This window comes from Uranotaenia lowii, chromosome 2 (assembly GCF_029784155.1).
Source record: "Uranotaenia lowii strain MFRU-FL chromosome 2, ASM2978415v1, whole genome shotgun sequence".
NCBI lineage: Eukaryota > Metazoa > Arthropoda > Insecta > Diptera > Culicidae > Uranotaenia > Uranotaenia lowii.
In genome coordinates this window covers 236,110,256-236,132,843 of record NC_073692.1, presented here as the reverse complement: position 1 = coordinate 236,132,843, position 22,588 = coordinate 236,110,256, and the positions used below count along the sequence as shown (strand labels likewise).

General features: G+C 35.2%; 1 protein-coding gene across 5 annotated transcripts in view; it reads right to left on the bottom strand.

The window, feature by feature from the left end:
* LOC129749208 (sodium/potassium/calcium exchanger Nckx30C-like) overlaps positions 1-22,588 on the bottom strand; it is a 435,468-nt gene that overhangs the window by 71,067 nt on the left and 341,813 nt on the right. For 4 of the 5 annotated variants that reach the window (XM_055744139.1, XM_055744143.1, XM_055744141.1 and 1 more), the window contains one exon: positions 8,558-8,754. In XM_055744139.1, coding sequence (XP_055600114.1) covers positions 8,558-8,754 — 197 coding nt within the window. The remainder of the gene's footprint in view (positions 1-8,557; positions 8,755-22,588) is intronic. The other variant, XM_055744140.1, reaches the window with a different exon arrangement.

Genomic DNA, 22,588 nt, shown 5'->3' with positions numbered 1-22,588 from the left:
AATTTCGGATGGAAATCGGCAAAGACCCACGCGACGAAAAGGGACTAGCGATTGGAAACTTGGAACATGGAACTGCCGATCTCTAAATTTTGTGGGCAGTACCCACGTGCTCTCCAACGAATTGAAGAGCCGCAAATTCGACATCGTAGCGCTGCAGGAGGTATGCTGGAAGGGCTCCACGGTACGAACGTATCCAGATGGTCGTGCCATCTACCAGAGCTGCGGCAACACACACGAGCTTGGAACAGCTTTTATAGTGATGGGAAAGATGCAAAAGCGCGTGATCGGGTGGTGGCCGATCAACTCACGAATGTGCCGGTTGAGAATCAAGGGCCGGTTCTTCAACATCAGCATCATCAACGTGCACAGCCCTCACCTCGGAAGTACCGGTGACGACAAAGACGAATTCTACGCGCAGCTGGAGCGTGAATACGACCGTTGCCCAAAACATGATATCAAGATCGTCATCGGGGATTTCAATGCTCAGGTCGGCCAGGAGGAGGAATTTAAACCGACAATTGGAAGGTTCAGCGCGCACCAGCTGACCAACGAAAACGGCCTCAGACTCATTGATTTCGCCGCCTCCAAACGAATGGCCGTACGTAGTACCTTTTTTCAGCACCGCCTCCCACACAAGTACACCTGGAGATCACCGTACCAAACTCAATCACAGATCGACCACGTTTTGATCGACAGCCGGCACTTTTCGGACATCATCGACGTCAGATCCTGTCGGGGCGCCAACATCGAGTCGGACCATTATCTGGTGATGGTGAAGATGCGCCCAAAACTCTCCGTAGTGAACAACACGTGAAACCGGCGCCCGCCTCGGTTAAATATCGCGCGACTGAAGCAACCTGAGGTCGCGGCAGACTACGCGCAATCGGTCGAAGCAGCGCTGCCGGCAGAGGGCGAGCTTGACGAAGCCTCTCTCGAGGACTGTTGGGATACCATCAAAACAGCCATCAACAGTGCTGCGGAGAACGTCATCGGTTATGTGGAGCGATCTCGACGGAACGACTGGTTCGACGAGGAGTGTAGGAGGGTGATGGACGAAGAGAATGCCGCACGGGCGGCAGTAGTGCAAAGAGGCACCCGTCGAAATGTGGAAAATCACCGACAGCGGAAGAGGCAGCGAGTCCGACTTTTCCAGGAGAAAAAACGCCGCCTGGAGGAGGAGGAGCTCGAGGAGCTGGAGCAGCTGCATCGTTCCCAAGAAACACGAAAGTTCTATCAGAAACTCAACGCATCCCGCAAAGGCTTCGTGCCGCAAGCCGAAATGTGCCGGGATAAGGACGGGGGTATCCTGACGGACAATCGTGAGGTGATCAAAAGGTGGAAGCAGTACTTCGATGAACACCTGAACGGCACACATGCAGGAGATCAAGACGGTGGGGGAAGGTACATCGCCGGCGTAGCCAACGACGAAGAGGAGCCACTCCCAACGATGAGTGAAGTTAAGGAAGCCATTCGCCAGCTGAATAGAAACAAGTCGGCTGGGAAGGATGGCATCGCAGCTGAACTCATCAAAATGGGCCCGGACAGGTTGGCCGATTGCCTACACCGGTTGATAGTCCGGATCTGGGACATAGAACAGCTACCGGAGGAGTGGAAGGAGGGGGTAATATGCCCCATCTACAAGAAGGGCGACAAATTGGACTGTGAGAACTACCGAGCGATCACTGTCCTCAATGCCGCCTACAAAGTGTTGTCCCGAATCCTACTCCGCCGCCTCACGCCACAAGCAAACAGATTCGTGGGAAGTCATCAGGCCGGCTTCATGGAGGGACGGTCTACGACGGACCAGATATTCACATTACGGCAAATCCTCCAAAAATGCCGTGAACACCAAGTCCCTACGCATAATCTATTCATCGACTTCAAAGCCGCATACGACACGATCGACCGTAACGAGCTATGGAAAATCATGGACGAGAACGGCTTTTCCGGGAAGCTAATCAGACTGATCAAGGCGACGATGGATGGAACGCAGTGCTGTGTGCGGATTTCGGGTGAATTGTCGAGTTCATTCGAATCGCGCAGGGGGCTTCGACAAGGTGATGGTCTATCCTGCATGATGTTCAACGTGGCGCTAGAAGGTGTTATTCGACGAGCGGTGGGCGAAATGCGGGGCACGATTTTCAACAGATCCAGTCAACTTATCTGCTTTGCCGATGACATTGATATAGTCGGCAGATCATCTGCGGCGGTGGAGGAGATCTACCGCAAACTGAAACGCGAAGCAGGAAGGATTGGGTTGATGATTAATACGTCCAAGACGAAGTACATGCTGGCCTGCGGATCCGAGACCGACCGAACCCGCTTGTCCAGTAATAACAAGGTCATGATCGACGGCGACGAGCTCGAGATAGTCGAAGACTTTGTCTATCTCGGCTCACTGGTGACCGCAGACAATGACACCAGCCGTGAGATCCGGAGGCGAATTATCAGCGGAAGTCGTGCCTACTATGGACTCCACAAGCAACTGCGGTCGAGAAGACTTAGCCCTCGCACGAAGTGTAACCTGTATATGACGCTTATTAGACCGGTTGTTCTCTACGGGCACGAGACATGGATATTGCTCGAGGAGGACCTGCGTACACTCGGAGTATTCGAGCGACGAGTGTTAAGAACCATCTTTGGCGGCATACAGGAGAACGGAGTGTGGAGGCGAAGGATGAACCACGAGCTCGCGCGACTCTACGGCGAACCCAGTATCCAGAAGGTGGTGAAAGCTGGCCGGATACGCTGGGCTGGACATGTTGCGAGAATGCCGGACGACTGTCCTGCAAAACAGGTGTTCGCTACGAATCCGGTAGGAACAAGACGAGCGGGGGCGCAACGAGCGAGGTGGTTAGACCAAGTGGAGCGTGATCTGGCGAACGTGGGGTGCCCGAGAAATTGGAGAACGGTTGCTATGAACCGAGTGAATTTTAGGAATTATGTTCGTCAAGTTATGTCGTGAGACGGAATACTATGTAAATAATAAAAAAATAAAATAATAAAAATAATACAGTATTTGTCGAGAAATCATAATTTCACCAATTCATGTTGATAAAAAATCTATAATCGTTAGCCCAGCCTTTATTTTGAAACTTTTCTTATTTCAGTCATTAATAAAGAACAATAATATTTCACTTCATCATTCAATTTTAATTTTGCTCGAAACGAAAAAAAGACTTATCTAACTTCTATATTACGTTTTTCCAATAAATAATATTGCATCTAATATTGCAAAACTCAATGAAAAATTTAAATCCTACAAAAAAGTCAACAATCTGGATGATTATAGAACAAATACAACAACAAACAAGTGACGTGCATATCAAGTTTTTGATATATCGTTTTTGGTTTAGTAGGGACTGTTATTTTATGATAATTAACAATCTATCGTAGAAAAAAATCGTGAAATAAATTTAATTTGAGATAAGCCCGTGGGCCGTGGGTTGCTCATCCCTGCTCTAAACTGATTATTTTTAAAATTTTGCTTATATCACCAAACGTTCCCAAACAAAATTTGACAAAATATTACAATTCAAGAAGCCAAAATCTACCAAAATGTTTAGAAAATACGCTTCAAAATGCTGTTTTCCTGTGTTACAACTTATATTGGAGAAGTAAAAATTCACATTTAGCTCACTTAAGTGAACTCAAGAAAATTGAAAACGACATGCGTCTCGAAAAACCTTCTGTATGCCAGAATGCCCCTTCGCCTTAAAAACTATATCTTAAGTGAACTATCAAGTTCCATGTGTAAATTTTTTTGAAACTTTGATGATCTTGAGTGACGTTTCCTTATAAACGTCCGTGAAAACGCTGGGTAAGGTTTAAATGCCTGCCCTAAGGAACTTTAGGTTTTTTGGGTTTGATAAACGAGCATGAATTTGGATTCAGGATTTAGAATCCTAAAAATCTATTTTCGGTTCTTTGTAATAAACTGCCGCCGTCCATGGCGTAGAGGATAGCCTTCAAATCTTCTAAGCCAACGGTCATGAGATCGAATCCCGGTCACGGCATATATAGTTACACTTTATGTAGGTTGGTGGTTTTAACATTTGTAAGATGCTAGCCATCATATCCTCGGAAGATGTACGCTTAGAATTAGGTAAAAGGAATTTCTTCGAGGAAACATCAAGTTTCATTGAGATCCTGTATGTGTTTGTGTTCGTTTAAAAGAAAGATAAATTTTCATATTTCGTGATCACAGTTATGTATTAAAAAAACTGTTATCCAAACCCTTTTTTGACTTAAAAACTCTTGGATGTCACTCAAAACGTAACGATGTTAGCCAGAAAAGCCTCCGTTTTAATGTATAAGTTATCTAGATGGTGGCTCCAGAGAGTTACCAGTCGTATTCGCATCCGCATGAACAGTCGACTGGAACTTTTTTTGACGTTACTCAGCTACCCCATCTAGATCTTCCCTATCGAGATGGTGTTACTGTTTTTAACTTGTTATTTCAAAAGAATTCCAATTCGTTGCCTTTGTTTATAGAACTTCTAAACTGAAAAATTCACCCCCACAGAATGTAGAAGGTGCCCTGGTCGAACCCTGCTGGGAATCGTATGGGAAAGAAGGAAGGGTATGTTACTTACGTTAAGTGTGCTGTGACAGGCGCGTGTCCAGGATAAGCTGCTCTCGTTCGGCACACGGACGGGCAAAGAGGAGAGGGCCTCGAGCCAAGTCAGGTGGAGCCAAGATCTCAAGTCGTTAGAGGAGAGGTCATTGGTCTCTTGCAGTGGTCTCGAACAGAGGCGGAGCGCACGATTTTCGTGGGAACCAAGCTAGTCTCGAGTTGCGAGTAAAGGCCGAGCCTCAAGTCGTTAGAGGAGAGGTCCTTAGTCTTGAATCGTAACAAGAGGCAGGGTATATATGCTGGAGTTTGACTCGAACTGGAGTTTGCCGATGAGGGCTTAAGCCCGGACTTGGTCTCCCATCTCGGGTATAGCCTTCGTTGCAGGTCCGGATAGGAATTATGGCCAGAAGCCCCAGGTGGACTTTATGGCGTAGGGGTACTTAGTATCATGAGTCGTCCAATTGCACCCATGGACCCAGAGTAGCATAGTGGGGGGACTCGGGTGCACGCCGTGCCTTGGAATGCAATCCGTAAAAAGGATTTACCACCTGGGTGATCAACATACATACATTATGTATTTAGATTCAGAGATCTCTACGATCCAACAATAAACGTGGAGTGGTTTTGAAGGATTACAGTTGGGAAAGATAAAGCCCACACTGTTCCAAAAGACGCTAGGCTAGCATTGCGGATATCGAGTTTGTCCTACACCTTCTACGCTTTCGTAGCTTCTTACCAAAACGTCTAAAACTGACAGCAGGGCTTGTAAATAACAAATTTCAAAGTCAAAATTATGTGGGATTGTTTTGACATTTTTTTTTGCTATTTTTTGGATAAATGGTGGCTCCAGAGAGTTACCATATTTTTCGAGGAATTTTAACCAAGTTGATTTAATCATTCCGAGCCAGAAAGTTACCAAAACACTTTATCAAGTTGAGGATCTTATAATCAGATTAGCTTTATAAAGCGATTTAAATATCTATGGACATTATACCATTTAAGTCCTTGAACCTGTTTAAGTCATTGATAAATGGTGATACGGTCAAAATTTTGTCAATCTCAACTTGACGTATTTCTTTCAATTTTGCATTTAAAAAACCCTCATTTTGAAGGTGTGTGTGTAGAATGTTGTTCCTATTTTGATTTTAGAATTCACTCTTCAGTTGTCAAAATGCCGTTCAACAAGGAAGAAGAGCAGAATATCAAAATTTTGCTCGCGCATCCCGAAAATCCGAGCTACTCGCACGCAAAGCTGGCAAAATCGCTATAAGTTGCCAAATCAACCGTAACAAATGTAATTAAAGTGTTTGGGGAACGTTTGTCGACAGCCAGGAAGTCTGGATCGGGGGGGAATCGAAAACCGGGAGCCGCTGAGACGACAAAGAGAGTTGCCGGTAGTTTCAAGCGAAACCCTAACCTCTCTCTCCGAGATGCCGCTGGGTGTATCGTCTACAACCGTACATCGAGCCAAAAAACGAGCCGGAATATCGACTTACAAGAAGGTAGTGACTCCAAATCGCGATGATTAACAAAATACATCGGCCAAAACGCGATCCCGGAGGCTGTACACGACGATGCTGACGAAGTTTGATTGCGTTGTAATGGACGACGAAACCTACGTCAAAGCCGACAAGCAGCTTCCGGGACAGGAGTTTTATACGGAAAAAGGAAGGGGAAAGGTAGCAGATATTTTCAAGCACATGAAACTGTCAGAGTTCGCGAAGAAATATCTAACTTGTACATTCGTGCGACCTGTCAAATCAGTGTAAAATCTGTCGGAGTTCTACACGCTAACCTCTTTTCAGTCAACCTTTGTACGGATAACTGCGACTGCACGAAATCCAATTTTCAAAGAAAGAGATAATATAAAAAAAAAGTTTGATGTGAAAAATTGTATACCGTCAGTGAAGTGCAGTTGTCGTTTTCTTCTACGCTGTGTTTTGCTATTCTTAGACTATTCTTGTTCTTTCAATCGAAATTGTATCCTATGGAAAACATCACAAAGTATCCATGAAAATTTCAAAAATCATAAATTTCAAAAATATGCTCAAGATTTTAAATAGATTGAACGTAGACTGAAGTTTTCATTATTTGTTCATTTAAGAGCAAGTTCACTGGTGTTGGGAAAAAGTGGTAGAAATTTTGTCACTTTTAGCACATTTTGAAAATTTTGCATGCAAAAACATTTTCAAAATCTGTGGCCTTCAAGTTTTTTTTACAACACGTGTTGTAGATTCGCATGCTGTGATGCAAAAACCGCACCGCATCATTTCTATCACATACGGCTGAAATAGAAACAGTGTTGTAAAAAAATACAACGCCCCAAGATCTTGAAATCATTTTTGCATGGTAAAATTTTCAAAATGTCAAAATTTCTACCACTTTTTCCCAACACCAGTGAACTTGCTCTAAAAAAGCTTAGTTTTACAACTTTTTTAAATTTAAATATTCTTCCGTTGACAATATTTACTTACAAAAAATTTGATTCATGTTGTTTTCTTGACTGATTGAAAAAAAAGTTTTCATATATAATTTATTGTTTTAATTTAGAAACTTAAAGGTTATTACCTATTAATAGACAACTTTCGAGGTGAAAGTTTTATTATGAGGTAAGTTTAAAAAAAAGCTCTCGAAATGTTTTAGGTTAAGGTTGCCAGAATTTTTTCAGCATGTATCCGGGCCGGACAAACCGGGCAATTTTTATATAAAAACCTAGCAATATCCGGGCATTCGATTTCAATTTGACGACCATAAATCCGGACATTATCCGGGCAAATTTTGTCAAAACTCAGAAATTCATCAAAAAAAATCAAGAAAAAAAAAAACAATCTTTTTTTCATCAAAACTCATCGATAGATTTTGAACAGTATTTTAGGCTTCAAAAAATCTTTCATAGTTATTTTTATTAAATTTGCTCAAAAAGTTTCGTTTTGAAGGTGTTTGCTGTTTTTTTTGTTTCATTTTCCAAATAAAGTGAATAAATCCGGGAAAAATCCAGGCATTTTTCAATGAAATCAAAGCAACCGGGACGGGCCGGACTGTTCTCAAATTTAGTAACAAATATCCGGGCAAACCCGGGTATAACCGGGCAATCTGGCAACCTTATTCTAGGTTCTACTAATATTTTTTCATTTCTCTTTTTATTTTCAAGAGCGAGTAAAGGCGCTTAATCCTTGGTCGATGACCAGAAATTATTATACACCGAAATCTAAAACCAGTTCAACTATGAAAAAGTAAAGCTTAGAATTTTAAAATCCTTTTTTCAAATTCTTCGAAATGCTGTCCAGGTTATGTGATTTCTGTGTACAAAATAAATCATTTCCAGCCGCTTGTCCTAAAGATCGGAGAAGTACTTTTTACCTGGTTTCTTCATTAAGGAGCATTTTTCTTAGCATGCTTCCAACGATACTGCCCATTTGAAACGTATGGTACTGGTGGTCTACGTTTCTTTTGTTCCTTTGGTAGGCCCAACCAGTTCATGGTTTCGAATATTTTAATATTTTTCTGTTAAAAAAATTGAAAATATGATTATAGACAAGAAGGATAATAAAACACTTTTTTAATTCTTTGGGATCAGACATAAGTTCTGGCAATTTTCCAGTTTAATTTTTAGTTTCACCAAATTCACGGTTTCGCCAAATCCACGGTGCAATTTGTTTTGACCGTGCTAAAATCGAAGAACTACTGTACTGTCACAGTGCTTAAAAATAACAATAACAAAGTTAAAACTGAGAGGATTTGTTTTAACAAAATTTTTCAATTTTTTTTTTGATAAATGGTGGCTCCAGAGAGTAACCTTTTTTCATTATGGATTTTAAGAGCCTTGAACATGTTTAAATCATTGTTAGAGAATGTCGTAGCTTAGTTTGGTTAACTCAAGTTTTTTAATTTGGAAAAAAAATATGAAAAACAGAAAACTCATTGATTATCTGAAAACTGTTGAATTTTTCTTAAAATAGATAAAGGGCAGTTGGTACTCACCGAATCAATTGTCGTATCTATATTTCCATTTGGACGATCACTAGCTAAGGTGGTTTCTCTTAAATTAATCTTAACATGATTGGCCGCGGACGACGTGGCAGCTCCCCGTTGCGGCTTGGTGGCATCCAGAAGCACTTTTAACGACGCTATCGCGTGCAGCTGCGTCGCCTTTTCATCGACTTTACCTGGAACGGGATCTTTTATTATGTTATTACGTAATGTTAGTATGAGATTTGCCAATTATGTATTAAATTTTTATTTTTTGTTGTTTATTCTGGTTTTCGGTATCTGGTTGGGTACAAATTTGGACATCAACATTGACGAACGTCTATTTATTTTCGATTCGGTAAATTTAGGATGGAGCTAGCGTTGTTGGATTTATTCTTTTTTCTTTCTTCGAATTTGATACGGTTACATTTTTCTCCATCTAGGACTATTTTTTACGGGTTCTTATAGAACAACGATACGAATATATAGAACAAACTCGGATGCACATCGAAACGGACATTTTACGACTTGAGACATTTTGTCTATGTACTGTACATTCACAAGTTGGTTAAAATGGTACGATTCTAGCCACGGCTGCTATCACACGACTATAGACATCGAATGTGCCGAAAATGTTGTACATATCAAACCGAAAACACATAAATTTCGAAACGGCAGAGGGTGCACCTGGCACTACACAAATTATGAGCTCATCGAAGGGAAGGCGAACGAACGTCCGATAATGATTGAATTATGTAGTTTTATAGGTACCCAAGCTCCATTTTGTACGAGAAAATAACTCAAGCTCACTACTTGAAGGTACATTTTGCTTTCGAAGACGACGGGTAAGATTGTTAAGCTACGTTAGAGCTCCATGATAATGTTATTGAATTTGATTCTATTCGTAAAGGAGTTACATTTGAATTTGTGATCATCATACTGTGAGATTCAGAAATTTTAAAATTTTTGACAAAGATGAAATTGAAAATAGAGATCAACGATCAATAAATACTATAAAAGTTAGCAGGGTAAAACTAGAAGGTACCCATTATCGACACATTGCGATCAATTTGCGTGGGTGGAGAGACTGATTTGGAGATTATTGCTACACGGCTTAACACACTTATTTCGATTTGACCTTTGTTGACGTTGCGACTATAGTTTGGAAACATTGTTGTTGTTATTGTTAACTAGTAGCGTTATTATTGGTGTAGGGTACCTACTTTTATTAATCTAGAGGAAGTGAGTCACGCATGTCCCTCGACCAAGTGGGCAAGTGTGAGTGTAATTGGTTTGTGAAATGATGTTTGCCAAGGAGGTGTGTTACGTTATGGTTGCACATTTGTTATGATGATGGGGGAGGCCGTACATTATCCTGATGATGATGATGATGATGGTGGGGATTCATGAGTGGAAGCAACTAGCGCCAATCGATCACAAATACTTACTGAAGCGACATTCAACAAAAACATTCATTTATAATGGGGGAAACCTTAGTTGAAGTGCTTTCCCAGCATGGCCCCCACATCAATACTTGATAATGGAACTGGGGCGATGCTGAAGCTGTGCGAACAAATTGAACATTATCGATAAGTGGCATGCGTTCGTTTACTTATTTGGTCAGCAATTGTGTTCCAGTGTTTATGATTGCGGTAATATGTGAGGCGGTTGATGTGAAATATTACGTCATAAGTTATTTCCGTGAGCAGAACAAAAAATATTTTTATTTATGATCAATTTCCAGTAAAAATTGGTAATGTATAGTTTTTCTTGTGTCGAAGTATTTTGTATTTAACCCAAAAATTTCATTCTGAGTTGGATCATTCAAACAAGATTGGTTTGTAATTATTCAGCACTTTGTTGGAAAAATAACAATAGAATATAGGTAGTATTGTTTAATTTTAATTTGCGAATGGAAAATTGCTTTTTTTCTTCAAACTTTGAAGCTTATTTTGCTTTAAAATTGTACTGCTTATAACTGTCCACTAGACCGTTGCAAAAAATCACTTTTTGCTCCCATATGTTTTTTTGATGCCTTTTGGGTCACTAACCTCAGTGTAAAATTTTAGATGATTTGGTTGATTTCTGAGTTAGCGCAACGCGTTTTAATTTTGTATGGAAATTTGTATGGAAGAAGAAATTTTTGCACATTAAATCATCCAAAAAATTCAAATAAGCTTGAAATGAAGTTGGTCTTTGATTTTTGGTTTTGACTATTCTTAAGCTTCATTTTTTGCTAACGTGACAAGCAGCTAAGAATTTCATGGAATAAGTTATATCCACTTTAAAATATAAAATCTGAATCCATTGGAAAATATTGAAAAATGGCAGACTTTGCTTGCTAGAGCTGTTAATAATTGCATGAATCGATTTTGCAAAGGCTATTTAAATCAATAAACACAGCTTTCAAATAAGCAGTCAAAAACGATAAAATCAAAAAAAAAATGAATTGAGAAAACAAAAATTTTATATAACAGTGAATATCTTTTCTGAGGTACAATTTAGGTTTGTGCTTTATTCACATGAAATGTTCTGCAAGAATCAAGGAACATTTTTCATCCAAAGATGTATTTTTTGGAACGTTCAGTACATCCCTGGCGATTTTTGAATGAAAAAATTTGTTTTCCCATACAATTTCCATACAAAATTAAAACTTATTGCGCTAATTCAGGAAACTTCTAAATTTTTCTATTCCCAATTTCGAAAAATAATTAAATATCACAAGGTATTCAAACTTTATCTCCAGTAGATCTAGTTTTTGAAAACCAAGGATTGATTCAAAAGACAATTTCAAAAAGTAATTTATTTTTCCTGCAATATTTTAAAATTTTATCCTGTTTTTCAAACTGAAGCTTCAAATTTGAGGATCAGTATGCTCTTAAATCACAATTGACATAAGTTTTCTGTCTGTTTTTTGCTCTCTTTCAGTTTTAAATGAGAATTTGATTAAATTAAATACTGTGGTCATACACATGGTTGCTTAAAAACATAGAATCTTCAATATAAAAGACTCAGAAATGATTTGTGAAATTTGTCAGACTTTGACTCTGAAACCAAAATATTGAGTAAAAAATATTATGAAATAAAATGGAGGATTAATTCCTGCAATAAAAACATATTAAAATACTGTCTTTTTTTTTTTGGAGAAAACGTATATGATCGTAAGGTTTTCTTCGATAAATTTGTGAAACTGATATAAAAAAAACAAATATTTGTATACACCTTTTTCACCATAGAACTTAAATTCTCAACTTTTGTTTTTTTATTCAGAAGTTTTTCACATTTAGATTGCATCAAAAAAGTTTTTGAATTTTCAGAAGAGTATTGATAGAGCCCTACAATAGACACCAAACAGTCTTAAGAGAGTCTCAAATGAGTCTTAGTTTATGTTTCTAAAGAGTTTGAAGTTAATCTGAAAACAACATCAAAAGATATGAAAGAATGTCGAAGAAATCTCCAAAAAATGGCCTCAAATGAGTTTCAATCTTGTCTGGGGAAGTCCAAAGAGAGTCTCAAAAATTCCTAAAGAGTCTCAAAACAATCGTAAAGTTTTGGTTCAAACCTGAAAGTGTCTCAAGAGTCCTGAAGAAAATGTGAAAGAGTCTCAGAAGAGTTTTGAAACGGCCTCACAACAGTCAGAAAAAAACTCGAAACAATCTTAAAAAAAAAAAAAACTGAGAGAGTCTCTAAATTCTTCTTTTCAGTCTCAAAAGAATCTAAAAAGAGCTTTATCACAAGCTCAAAAGTGTCAAAGAAAGTCGAAACAAACTCAAATGAGTCTCAAATAAGGCTCTAGAGAGCCTCGAAATTCCCTCAGCAAGTCCTTAAAAATGTATTAGATCAATTTAAAATCAGTCTCAGACCAATCTCACGAGTCCTAAAAAAGTCCTCTATGAGTTTAAAAAAAGGTTTAAAAGAGTCTCAATAATCTTGAAAGAGCCTCTAATGGCTTTGAAATAGCTTTTAAGGTTGTTCTGAGAACAGTCTAGAAAGAGTATCGAATCAATATTAATATAATTTTGATAGGGTCTCAAAAGAGTCTTAAACGAATCTCAAAAGACTCTCCATAAGGGTCTGTTTTTTAAATCGAAAAACTATTTTGCGTTTCTCATTTCTGATTGAATAATTTTTCCTTTGTCTTAATGTTTTTTTTAAACTTAAATTTGATAGTCATACTTGTTATTTTAAATTAATACAAACAAAAATGCTTCTCTCCAAAGTTAGTTTTGTTATTTCGATTTGGTATTCATACCTAAAATTTTCTGACAAAAAAGGCAATCTGTATCAGGTTTTCCACATGGTATGGCTTATTTATTGGTTTTGCACAGTTTTAAGTAGGTATAAATTTGACTGAAATATACAATATTTGCAATTGACGTTAAAGAGCCACAACTTCTCATCCAAAGGGCAGCAGGTTGCCGACTACTGCATTAAAACTTGACAATTCTTTAAACAGAAAGCTTTATGCTCTGTTGAAATCATATCAATCGATGATTAGTAAGCATTTCATTTAAAAATTTGTTAAAACATTTGTTTTATTTTTTTACGGAACCATGTAAAGAAGAAATAAATTTCAATTTAAATTAGATACTCGATGACAAAATCAATAAAAATACGAAAATAGTTTGAAAACAGATTTTCGACGAAAAAAGAGGCATGACAAATAACAAGTCAATATCAAATTGCAAACTCATTCTCTAGACGGACATTCGAATCGCTATATTTTTTTTCAGAATATGAATCTTTCGATGCCTACACCTTATTTATAAAAACGTTTACCGGTTCATGACTGTTGATTGACTGTTAATGTTAAACCTCCCTCACAAGGAGATTTTTTTCCAAATTAAATTTTAAATTCATGAAATGAAACTACTAACGTGATAGGAAATTTCGTGTTCCTGAAAGGTGATAAAAAAAAGGTGGACTTGTCAGGAAACTTGATCTCCTCCGGTGGAATTTAATCCCAAAAACTCTAAGGTCTATAGTCTGAGGTCAAGGCGTTTCATTTTACGACAAATTACGACGTTCAAATATCTAAACAAAATTTTAATGAAAATTTTGAATCGTAACTTTAAATAACTGAAGCATTCAAATCAAAATCTGGATTGTTAAAACTCCTACAACGCCCTTTTAAGGCGTTTTTCTTAAGGGTTGTATACAACTTCAGAATTCAAAGGCAATTGTTTAAACGTTACAATACATTCATGGAATTCCAGATTAACGTAGTGACAATATTGTAGTCATGTGACAGATATTTACTGCTCGAGACAGTCAACCAAATGTGCAAATAGATGTGGAACCCCCAAAAATCGTTTTATTAATTCTGTAGAACCCATTTTTCGATGAAAAATTCGCAGAAGTTAAATTTTATGATTAAAAACTAATTTCTTCTTTTCTTATTCTTAAATTCTTTATACCGTGACAGCGGGTATTTCCGTGCACCTAAGCGATTTTTGTTTTTCAAGGCTGTGTAAAAATTCAAATTAATGATTCAAAAAGTCACAAACCCACCATCAGTTAGGACTTTTTACGTACTCTAAGGAAAAAATATCATAGTTGATGAAATACACGAAAAAAGTTTGAGAAAATGCATCTAAAACATGTGTTTCGTGTACATAATTCCGTGCACTCTCTCTGCATGTTTTTAATTCCGTGCACTTTTGCACCTAATTCCGTGCACTCTGAACTTTGTTATTTATCTACAGTTTGTGTTGATTAAATAAATGCGATAACTTTCAAGCTATAATAAACCTGGTAATAAATCTGGTTGCACCCCACCCCCTCCCTATTAAATACTTTCGTAATTAGTGAATGACCCCGAAGAAAAATATAGTAAACAAAGTTTTGCGGACTCAACTTTGCATTAACGCTTTGCAACACCAGAAAGTGACGTTTCAACCGAAGAGTGCTGGCGTTTTTATTTTTTCTTGGGCTGTGTAAAGCATAAAGTGCTGTAGGTATTTGACAGCATTGTGCGTAAGTTCAATGTCTACACGATAGCATAAAATTATGTTGGATATACACAATTTTTCGCATAGAAAAATTTTTTTTTAGGAAAATGCACGGAACTGTGTGCTGCACGGAATTAACTGCAGTCGCGGTACGGAAAACTTCATAGATGAAAAATTTTTTTTTTACAGTTTATTCAAAAATTTCATAAACACAGGAGCTTAGGAACTTTCAGTTAACACTGATCCATAGTTATATTTTTCTGTAGATTTTTTTCAAATTGGCCTTCGATTAACTGCGATATTTCAAATAAATGAAAAGTAAATATTGTGCATATTTTTCAAATTGTTGTCGTACTTTCCCAACCCCGCCTTTAGACGGGGCTTATGTTCCAACTTTCCATCCACTTAGAATTTTTTTTCTCAAAACCTAATCCAGAATGGTTTTACTCTTTGACATAACTGCCAATATTTTTTTTAGATCGAATACACACATTGACCAATGATTTCTGAGGCTACCAAATTGATCATTTTTTGAAAACTAGGTCCATTCACAGTTTTCTCATGTTTTTAAGCTTCTCTTAGCTGTTACTTTTGACAATTGTTAGTCAAAAAGTTTTCAGTAACGTTAATTGCTAGATTAACTATTTGTAATCATTGAGCGAAAAAAAAATTATTCGATGCGGTTTTATGACTAATTTAATTTTTTTGGGCATTAGAGGGTTCATTAAATTAAATCGAAAATAAATAAATATATGTCATCAAACACTTTCTGATGATACTTATATGTAAAACTCAGGCCCGTAGGAAGAACCGACTCATGGGGGGGTTTGCTGACTGACTTTTATTTATGAGTTTTGCTCAACAAGGCACGAATAGAAAAATTAGAATTTAACTATATGATTTTTTTAAGTACTTCAACATTTATGGTGTTCGTAATCGTAATATTAGAAAACTGGTCCTATACCGGAAAGGTGAGCCAATATTTTAAATGAATCTTATCGATAGTTAAAATCTTTGAATTTTTTTAAGGATGTGGTGGATCAAACTTATTCGATTTGAGCATAAAACAAGTTTTTTAGGAGAGCCTTCAATTTCTTTTGAAAAAACTTATTCTATGCCCATTATTAAGCCCAATCTTCCCAACTCTTTTGCAAATTTCAACCATGGATGAAAATAAATCAAATTTTCAAAAATATAAGTAAATGATAAAAGTATTTCGGATTAAATTAGCTTGATGTAAACTTGACCAAGTTTATGATTTTGCTTTGAAATGTGGCTTTAAAAAAACAGAAATATTTATAACAACAACAATTGTTTTTGATCAAAATACAAATAAAAAAATGACCTTAATTTAAACCAACCAGCGCAAATTGTAATGAATTACAAGAAAATTAATGATGATCATTAAAATTAATAAATAAAAAACTAAATGTTAAGCAATACACAGAGGATTAATAGAATTTTGTGCAGATTTTTAGGTGAAGATCTAGTTCTCTGGATGATTTTTTTTTAAATTAAATTAGGGTTTTTTTTTTAAAACAAAACTACAAACAAAAAATTTTTCTTCATTTTTGTGATTTTTAAGCTTAATTGAGTGTACATACTAATTTTGAATAAAAAATTTAAATCTGAAAATTTAATTGACGAACAAATTTTAAAGGTCATGATCTCTTGAATTCCTCAAAATTTTTTTGTTGATTGTACAACTCATTTACAAGTCAAATCTTTTTTTTTGAATTTTGAATCTGAATTCTGAATCTAGATTCTTAACCTGAATTTAAAAATGCCATGTTTTCGAATTTCTATGCAATTTCTTAAATGAACAAAAAAAATCCGAGTCTTAATTCCAGATCGGAATTTCAAATATGAATTTAAAATGATGAATCTTAATTTTTTATTTTGGATCGCCATTTTGAAGCTTTAAAAGTTTGAATTTTGTGTAACCCGAGGTTTCACTAATCTGATTACCTCGAATAAGCGGGGTTCTACTACATTTATTTTGAACCAAGAACAGAGAACTTGGAACTGCTTTTGTTTCTTTTCTATTTTATTAGAATCAAGAAAAATGAAAAAAAAAACCCTATTTTAACCTGTCAGTACAACCATTAAACTGTGGGCAGATCATACAATTGGTTAAAGAACTTGGAATTTTAATATTAAACAAATATTTTCTTTTTTTCATGTTCGGGAACCTATTACAGGAATATTGAAAATGCATGAAAACTTGACTCAAATTTAATATGAAATTCAAAAACAAATTTGAACTGGGAGTTCAAAGCAGCCTTTCTTTTACTATTTCTTATGATTATTCCAACTGAAAATCAAGAATCCTGAACTGAATACGAAAGTAGAAATTCGATTGTGGTTTTGAGAATATGGAACCAGAACCTTCTAAACGGGTTCAATTCAATTTAAAATTTAATATTCAGACTTGAATTTCTATGAATAAGTGAGAAAATTTTGAAAAACTGTAGCAGAATTTTGAACTTGGGATGGGTTTTTGAGGTTTTGGGATTAGTTGCAAGTTTAGATTGTTACTCTTACACTATTATCAAAATTTGATTATGAATTTATAATGTTGGATGTAGCGTAGAATACCTCGCTTGCTTTTCTGGAACCTCATGGGGGGGGGGGGGGGTGGGGGGGGGGGGGGGGGGGTTTAACACCCAACCCCCCCCCCCCCCCGTTCCTACGACCATGTGTAAAACATTCTTCGAAGTTCAAAAACCAAATAAGTCTCAAATTTTTATAAATTTGGTTTTGGTGGGTATGGTTAAAATATGTTTTTAAAATTTCATAATATTAAAATTATAAAATATTTCCTTCTAAAATGTTAAAAACTAAGCTTTTTGATTTACCCTAATTCTTCTCAGATGTTTTTCCCGTAAGAGTTCTAGGAATGTCAGTTTGAAACTCCCGACAAAACCTACCTTTCTTGTTTATCAACCGATTTGTACAAAATTTATAGTTCTGGAAACCTCATGATGCAACTCAACAAAAGTTTTCACAAAAAATTAAGCAACGCAATTCAATTTTTCGTTTTTCAACTTCTTAAAAAAAATTTTCGTCGAGATAAAAAAAAACTTGTTTTTAATTTATGACACTTTACCATCCTTGTGGCTTTCGTGTGTAAAAATATGCTTCTGAAATATATGATATATATATATATATATATATATATATATATATATATATATATATATATATATATATATATATATATATATATATATATATATATATATATATATATATATATATATATATATATATATATATATATATATATATATATATATATATATATTATATATATATATATATATATATATATATATATATATATATATATATATATATATATATATATATATATATATATATATATCATATATTTCAGAAGCATATTTTTACACACGAAAGCCACAAGGATGGTAAAGTGTCATAAATTAAAAACAAGTTTTTTTTTATCTCGACGAAAATTTTTTTTAAGAAGTTGAAAAACGAAAAATTGAATTGCGTTGCTTAATTTTTTGTGAAAACTTTTGTTGAGTTGCATCATGAGGTTTCCAGAACTATAAATTTTGTACAAATCGGTTGATAAACAAGAAAGGTAGGTTTTGTCGGGAGTTTCAAACTGACATTCCTAGAACTCTTACGGGAAAAACATCTGAGAAGAATTAGGGTAAATCAAAAAGCTTAGTTTTTAACATTTTAGAAGGAAATATTTTATAATTTTAATATTATGAAATTTAAAAACATATTTTAACCATACACCAAAACCAAATTTATAAAAAATTTGAGACTTTATTGGTTTTTGAACTTCGAAGAATGTTTTACACATGGTCGTAGGAACGGGGGGGGGGGGGGGGGTTGGGTTGTTAAACCCCCCCCCCCCCCCCCATGAGGTTCCAGAAAAGCAAGCGAGGTATTCTACGCTACATCCAACATTATAAATTCATAATCAAATTTTGATAATAGTGTAAGAGTAACAATCTAAACTTGCAACTAATCCCAAAACCTCAAAAACCCATCCCAAGTTCAAAATTCTGCTACAGTTTTTCAAAATTTTCTCACTTATTCATAGAAATTCAAGTCTGAATATTAAATTTTAAATTGAATTGAACCCGTTTAGAAGGTTCTGGTTCCATATTCTCAAAACCACAATCGAATTTCTACTTTCGTATTCAGTTCAGGATTCTTGATTTTCAGTTGGAATAATCATAAGAAATAGTAAAAAGAAAGGCTTGCTTTGAACTCCCAGTTCAAATTTGTTTTTGAATTTCATATTAAATTTGAGTCAAGTTTTCATGCATTTTCAATATTCCTGTAATAGGTTCCCGAACATGAAAAAAAGAAAATATTTGTTTAATTTTAAAATTCCAAGTTCTTTAACCAATTGTATGATCTGCCCACAGTTTAATGGTTGTACTGACAGGTTAAAATAGGGTTTTTTTTTCATTTTTCTTGATTCTAATAAATAGAAAAGAAACAAAAGCAGTTCCAAGTTCTCTGTTCTTGGTTCAAAATAAATGTAGTAGACCCCGCTTATTCGAGGTAATCAGATTAGTGAAACCTCGGGTTACACAAAAATTCAAACTTTTAAAGCTTCAAAATGGCGATCCAAAATAAAAAATTAAGATTCATCATTTTAATTCATATTTGAAATTCCGATCTGGAATTAAGACTCGGATTTTTTTTTGTTCATTTAAGAAATTGCATAGAAATTCGAAAACATGGCATTTTTAATTCAGGTTAAGAATCTAGATCAGAATTCAGATTCAAAATTCAAAAAAAAAAGATTTGACTTGTAAATGAGTTGTACAATCAACAAAAAAATTTTGAGGAATTCAAGAGATCATGACCTTTAAAATTTGTTCGTCAATTAAATTTTCAGATTTAAATTTTTTATTCAAAATTAGTATGTACACTCAATTAAGCTTAAAAATCACAAAAATGAAGAAAAATTTTTTGTTTGTAGTTTTGTTTTAAAAAAAAACCCTAATTTAATTTAAAAAAAAATCATCAGAGAACTAGATCTTCACCTAAAAATCTGCACAAAATTCTATTAATCCTCTGTGTATTGCTTAACATTTAGTTTTTTATTTATTAATTTTAATGATCATCATTAATTTTCTTGTAATTCATTACAATTTGCGCTGGTTGGTTTAAATTAAGGTCATTTTTTTATTTGTATTTTGATCAAAAACAATTGTTGTTGTTATAAATATTTCTGTTTTTTAAAGCCACATTTCAAAAGCAAAATCAATAAACTTGGTCAAGTTTACATCAAGCTAATTTAATCCGAAATACTTTTATCATTTACTTATATTTTTGAAAATTTGATTTATTTTCATCCATGGTTGAAATTTGCAAAAGTGTTGGGAAGATTGGGCTTAATAATGGCATAGAATAAGTTTTTTCAAAAGAAATTGAAGGCTCTCCTAAAAAACTTGTTTTATGCTCAAATCGAATAAGTTTGATCCACCACATCCTTAAAAAAATTCAAAGATTTTAACTATCGATAAGATTCATTTAAAATATTGGCTCACCTTTCCGGTATAGGACCAGTTTTCTAATATTACGATACGAACACCATAATGTTGAAGTACTTAAAAAAATCATATTAGTTGAAATTCTAATTTTTCTATTCGTGCCTTGTTGAGCAAAACTCATAAATAAAAGTCAGTCAGCAAACCCCCCCATGAGTCGGTTCTTCCTACGGGCCTGAGTTTTACATATAAGTATCATCAGAAAGTGTTTGATGACATATATTTATTTATTTTCGATTTAATTTAATGAACCCTCTAATGCCCAAAAAAATTAAATTAGTCATAAAACCGCATCGAATAATTTTTTTTTCGCTCAATGATTACAAATAGTTAATCTAGCAATTAACGTTACTGAAAACTTTTTGACTAACAATTGTCAAAAGTAACAGCTAAGAGAAGCTTAAAAACATGAGAAAACTGTGAATGGACCTAGTTTTCAAAAAATGATCAATTTGGTAGCCTCAGAAATCATTGGTCAATGTGTGTATTCCGATCTAAAAAAAAATATTGGCAGTTATGTCAAAGAGTAAAACCATTCTGGATTAGGTTTTGAGAAAAAAAATTCTAAGTGGGATGGAAAGTTGGAACATAAGCCCCGTCTAAAGGCGGGGTTGGGAAAGTACGACAACAATTTGAAAATATGCACAATATTTACTTTTCATTTATTGAAATATCGCAGTTAATCGAAGGCCAATTTGAAAAAAATCTACAGAAAAATATAACTATGGATCAGTGTTAACTGAAAGTTCCTAAGCTCCTGTGTTTATGATATTTTTGAATAAACTGTAAAAAAAAAATTTTTCATCTATGAAGTTTTCCGTACCGCGACTGCAGTTAATTCCGTGCAGCACACAGTTCCGTGCATTTTTCCTAAAAAAAAATTTTTCTATGCGAAAAATTGTGTATATCCAACATAATTTTATGCTATCGTGTAGACCATTGAACTTACGCACAATGCTGTCAAATACCTACAGCACTTTATGCTTTACACAGCCCAAGAAAAAATAAAAACGCAGCACCTACCTTTCTTGTTTATCAACCGATTTGTACAAAATTTATAGTTCTGGAAACCTCATGATGCAACTCAACAAAAGTTTTCACAAAAAATTAAGCAACGCAATTCAATTTTCGTTTTTCAACTTCTTAAAAAAAATTTTCGTCGAGATAAAAAAAAACTTGTTTTTATTTATGACACTTACCATCCTTGTGGCTTTCGTGTGTAAAAAATATGCTTCTGAAATATATGATATATATATATATATAATATATATATATATATATATATATATACTATTATATATATATATATCTTATACATAAAAATGGAGGCGTTTTCTTGTGATAACATCACGTATGAATGGTCGGTCGGAATGAAGTGAAATTTGGGTATCCGAGGGTTTTTTGGGTCAGAGATGGTTTGTATATAGTTTCAAGAATCTCACTTTTTATGAAAGGGGGGTCCCATACAAAATTATCTCTTCACATCTTATATATAAAAATGGAGGCGTTTTTCTTTGTGATAAAATCACGTATGAATGGTCGGTCGGAATGAAGTGAAATTTGGTATCCGAGGGTTTTTTGGGTCAGAGATGGTTTGTATAATAGTTTCAAGAATCTCACTTTTTATGAAAGGGGGTCCCCATACAAAATTATCTCTTCACATCTCTTCTCTATATATAAAAATGGAGGCGTTTTCTTTGTGATAACATCACGTATGAATGGTCGGTCGGAATGGAAGTGAAATTTGGTATCCGAGGGTTTTTTGGGTCAGAGATGGTTTGTATAATAGTTTCAAGAATCTCACTTTTTATGAAAGGGGGGGTCCCCATACAAAATTATCTCTTCACATCTTATACATATAAAAATGGAGGCGTTTTCTTTGTGATAACATCACGTATGAATGGTCGGTCGGAATGAAGTGAAATTTGGTATCCGAGGGTTTTTTGGGTCAGAGATGGTTTGTATAATAGTTTCAAGAATCTCACTTTTTATGAAAGGGGGGCCTCCCCATACAAAATTATCTCTTCACATCTTCTTATATATAAAAAGGAGGCGTTTTCTTTGTGATAACATCACGTATGAATGGTCGGTCGGAATGAAGTGAAATTGGTATCCGAGGGTTTTTTGGGTCAGAGATGGTTTGTATAATAGTTTCAAGAATCTCACTTTTTATGAAAGGGGGGTCCCCATACAAAGTTATCTCTTCTTCACATCTTATATATAAACATGGAGGCGTTTTCTTTGTGATAACATCATGTATGAATGGTCGGTCGGAATGAAGTGAAATTTGGTATCCGAGGGTTTTTTGGGTCAGAGATGGTTTGTATAATAGTTTCAAGAATCTCACCTTTTTTTTATGAAAGGGGGGTCCCCATACAAAATTATCTCTTCACATCTCTTATATATAAAAATGGAGGCGTTTTCTTTGTGATAACATCACGTATGAATGGTCGGTCGAATGAAGGTGAAATTTGGTATCCGAGGGTTTTTTTTGGTTCAGAGATGGTTTGTATAATAGTTTCAGAGAATCTCACTTTTTA